Raw genomic sequence first — 2406 nt, forward strand, 5'->3', positions numbered from 1 at the left:
AAACTACAAAAAAAAAAAAAAAAAAAAGCATAAGACTGGCCAGTACAATGCTCACACCTGTAATCCTAGCACTCTGGTAGGCCCAGGGCAGAGGATAGCTTGAGCTCAGGTGTTTGAGACCAGCCTGAGCAAGAGTGAGACCCTATCTCTACTAAAAATAGAAAAATATTAGCCGAGCATCGTGTCAGGTGCCTGTAGTCCTAGCTACTGGGAGGCTGAGGCAGGAGGATAACTTAAACCCAGGAGCCTGAAGTTGCTGTGACCTAGGCTGATGCCATAGCACTCTAGCCTGGGTATCAGAGTGAGATTCTGTTTCAAAAACAAAAACCCCATGAGACTAGACATGTAAATATACATGAGCAGAGGCTGGTTAAATAAAGAATAGATTAATAGGGGGTGGCGCCTGTGGCTCAGTGGGCAGGATGCCAGCCTCATATACCAAGGGTGGCAGGTTTGAACCCAGCCCCGGCCAAACTGCAACAACAAAAAAAATTGCAAGGCATTGTGGTGGGAGCCTGTAGTCCCAGCTACTTGGGAGGCTGAAGCAAGAGAATTGCCTAAGCCCAGGAATTGGAGGTTGCTGTGAGCTGTATGACACCACAGCACTCTTCTGAGGGCAGTAAAGTAAGACTGTCTCTACAAATAAATAAATAAATAAGTAACAGCATGACTTATATATATATATATTCCCCCCCGCTTTAGAGAGGAGTTTGAGACCTGCCTGAGCAAGAGCAAAACTCCCTCTCTATTAAACATAGGAAAACTAGCGAGGCATTGTGGTGGGTGCCTGTAGTCCCAGCTACTCAAGGAGCCTGAGGCAAGAGGATCACTTGAACCCAACAGTTTGAGGTTGGTGTGAGCTATGATGCTGCCATGCTCTACCCAGGGCAACGGAGTAAGACTCTGTCTAAAAAAAAAAAAAAGGGCCAAAGTATAGTGTTGAAGTACTGTTTAATGTCCCTAAGTGTAAGCAGGTGTGACATGTCTAACAGAGAAAATACATGTGTGTTAGATAAACACATAATACATGTGTGTTAGATAAACACACATAAATACATGTGTGTCAGACATGTTATGGTGCTGTTGCTAAGTTTGCTATTAACAAATAAATATATATTAAATAAAGTGTCTTTAAGCCAAAATACACATAAAAACAAGATTACACATTGATTGGTTAATACATATTAATTGGTTACATATTGATGTGTGTCCAGACCATCACAGGAACATAATTCAAAATTCAGGCTTTCTTCTAGAAGCCTGGCTCAGTCCTTGCTAACACTGTTTGTGGTGACCATGGAACAAAAGTACCATGAATAATGAGAACTGACTGATTGCATATATGTATGTATAGAGGGTATGTGTATCTGTTGGTTTATTCCTAAATGATCTCTGGAAGTCTTTCCCCAAAACCAAGAACATTGGTGACTTCTGGGAGGAGAACTGGTGGCCAGGAAAGCCCAGAGAGGGAGACTTTTCACTATACATTCTTTTGTATCTTTTCAATTTTGAACCAAGTCATGTACTACTATTGAAATATAAATATAAAATTAGAACAAAACCAGAAACTTCTGGCTGCCTTCTATGCACACTACTGCAGACTGTCCCACATGTCTCCTTGAGGTACTGCAGTGAGGTACTGCAGTGGGGAGGAGAATGCCTACCACCCATTTATCACTCGTCTGTCTATATTGTAAATGCATTATTAGGAGGGAAGGGTTCCAGGGCAAATCAGGCCATAGCTGAGTTGCCAGTCATGACTCAAACACTGGTCTGAGTTGGCTCACCTGGGTGCTCTCATCATGGAAGCCCTCAAGAAAGCTCTCTAGCAGTTCATCAGCATTGTCAATCCGCTCAGCGTACTCGCCCACAATCCAGATCATGGCAGCCCGGGCCTCAGGCTCATCCAGGGAATCCAGGTTCTCACACAGTGTGGCGATAACACTCTCATACCTGGGGAGACCAAAGCATAGCCAGTATGTGAGCATCAAAGGAGTCCAGGCAACCCAGCAGGGGCCAAGGGAGATGGGCAACTGCCCCACAAGGCTGCAAGAAGTGGTGAGTAAAGGGGGTTTGAGTTTTAACTGTTACATGTTAGCTCTTATTCTGGCCCTGGGATCACAGAAGAGACAGCTCAGGGAAATAAAAAACAAAGGGTTTCTTTTGAAAATGCTGTTTGGCTCGGTGCCTGTGGCTCAAGTGGCTAAGGCACCAGCCACATATACCTAAGGTGGCGGGTTCGAATCTCCAGCCCGGGCCCGCCAAACAACAATGATGGCTGCAACCAAAAAATGGCCGGGCGTTGGGGCGGGTGCCTGTGGTCCCAGCTACTTGGGAGGCTGAGGCAGGAGACTCGCTTGAGCCCAGGAGTTGGAGGTTGCTGTGAGCGTGATGCCATGGCACTCT

General features: G+C 45.4%; 1 protein-coding gene across 2 annotated transcripts in view; it reads right to left on the reverse strand.

Moving 5' to 3' along the window:
• Positions 1-2406, reverse strand: part of AP1B1 (adaptor related protein complex 1 beta 1 subunit) — an 81764-nt gene that overhangs the window by 20833 nt on the left and 58525 nt on the right. For both annotated transcript variants that reach the window (XM_012805273.2, XM_012805272.2), the window contains exon 11: positions 1788-1953. In XM_012805273.2, coding sequence (XP_012660727.1) covers positions 1788-1953 — 166 coding nt within the window. The remainder of the gene's footprint in view (positions 1-1787; positions 1954-2406) is intronic.

The sequence above is a fragment of the Otolemur garnettii genome, unplaced genomic scaffold (genome assembly GCF_000181295.1).
Source record: "Otolemur garnettii isolate 467f Iridium unplaced genomic scaffold, OtoGar3 scaffold00038, whole genome shotgun sequence".
NCBI classification, from domain to species: Eukaryota; Metazoa; Chordata; class Mammalia; order Primates; family Galagidae; genus Otolemur; species Otolemur garnettii.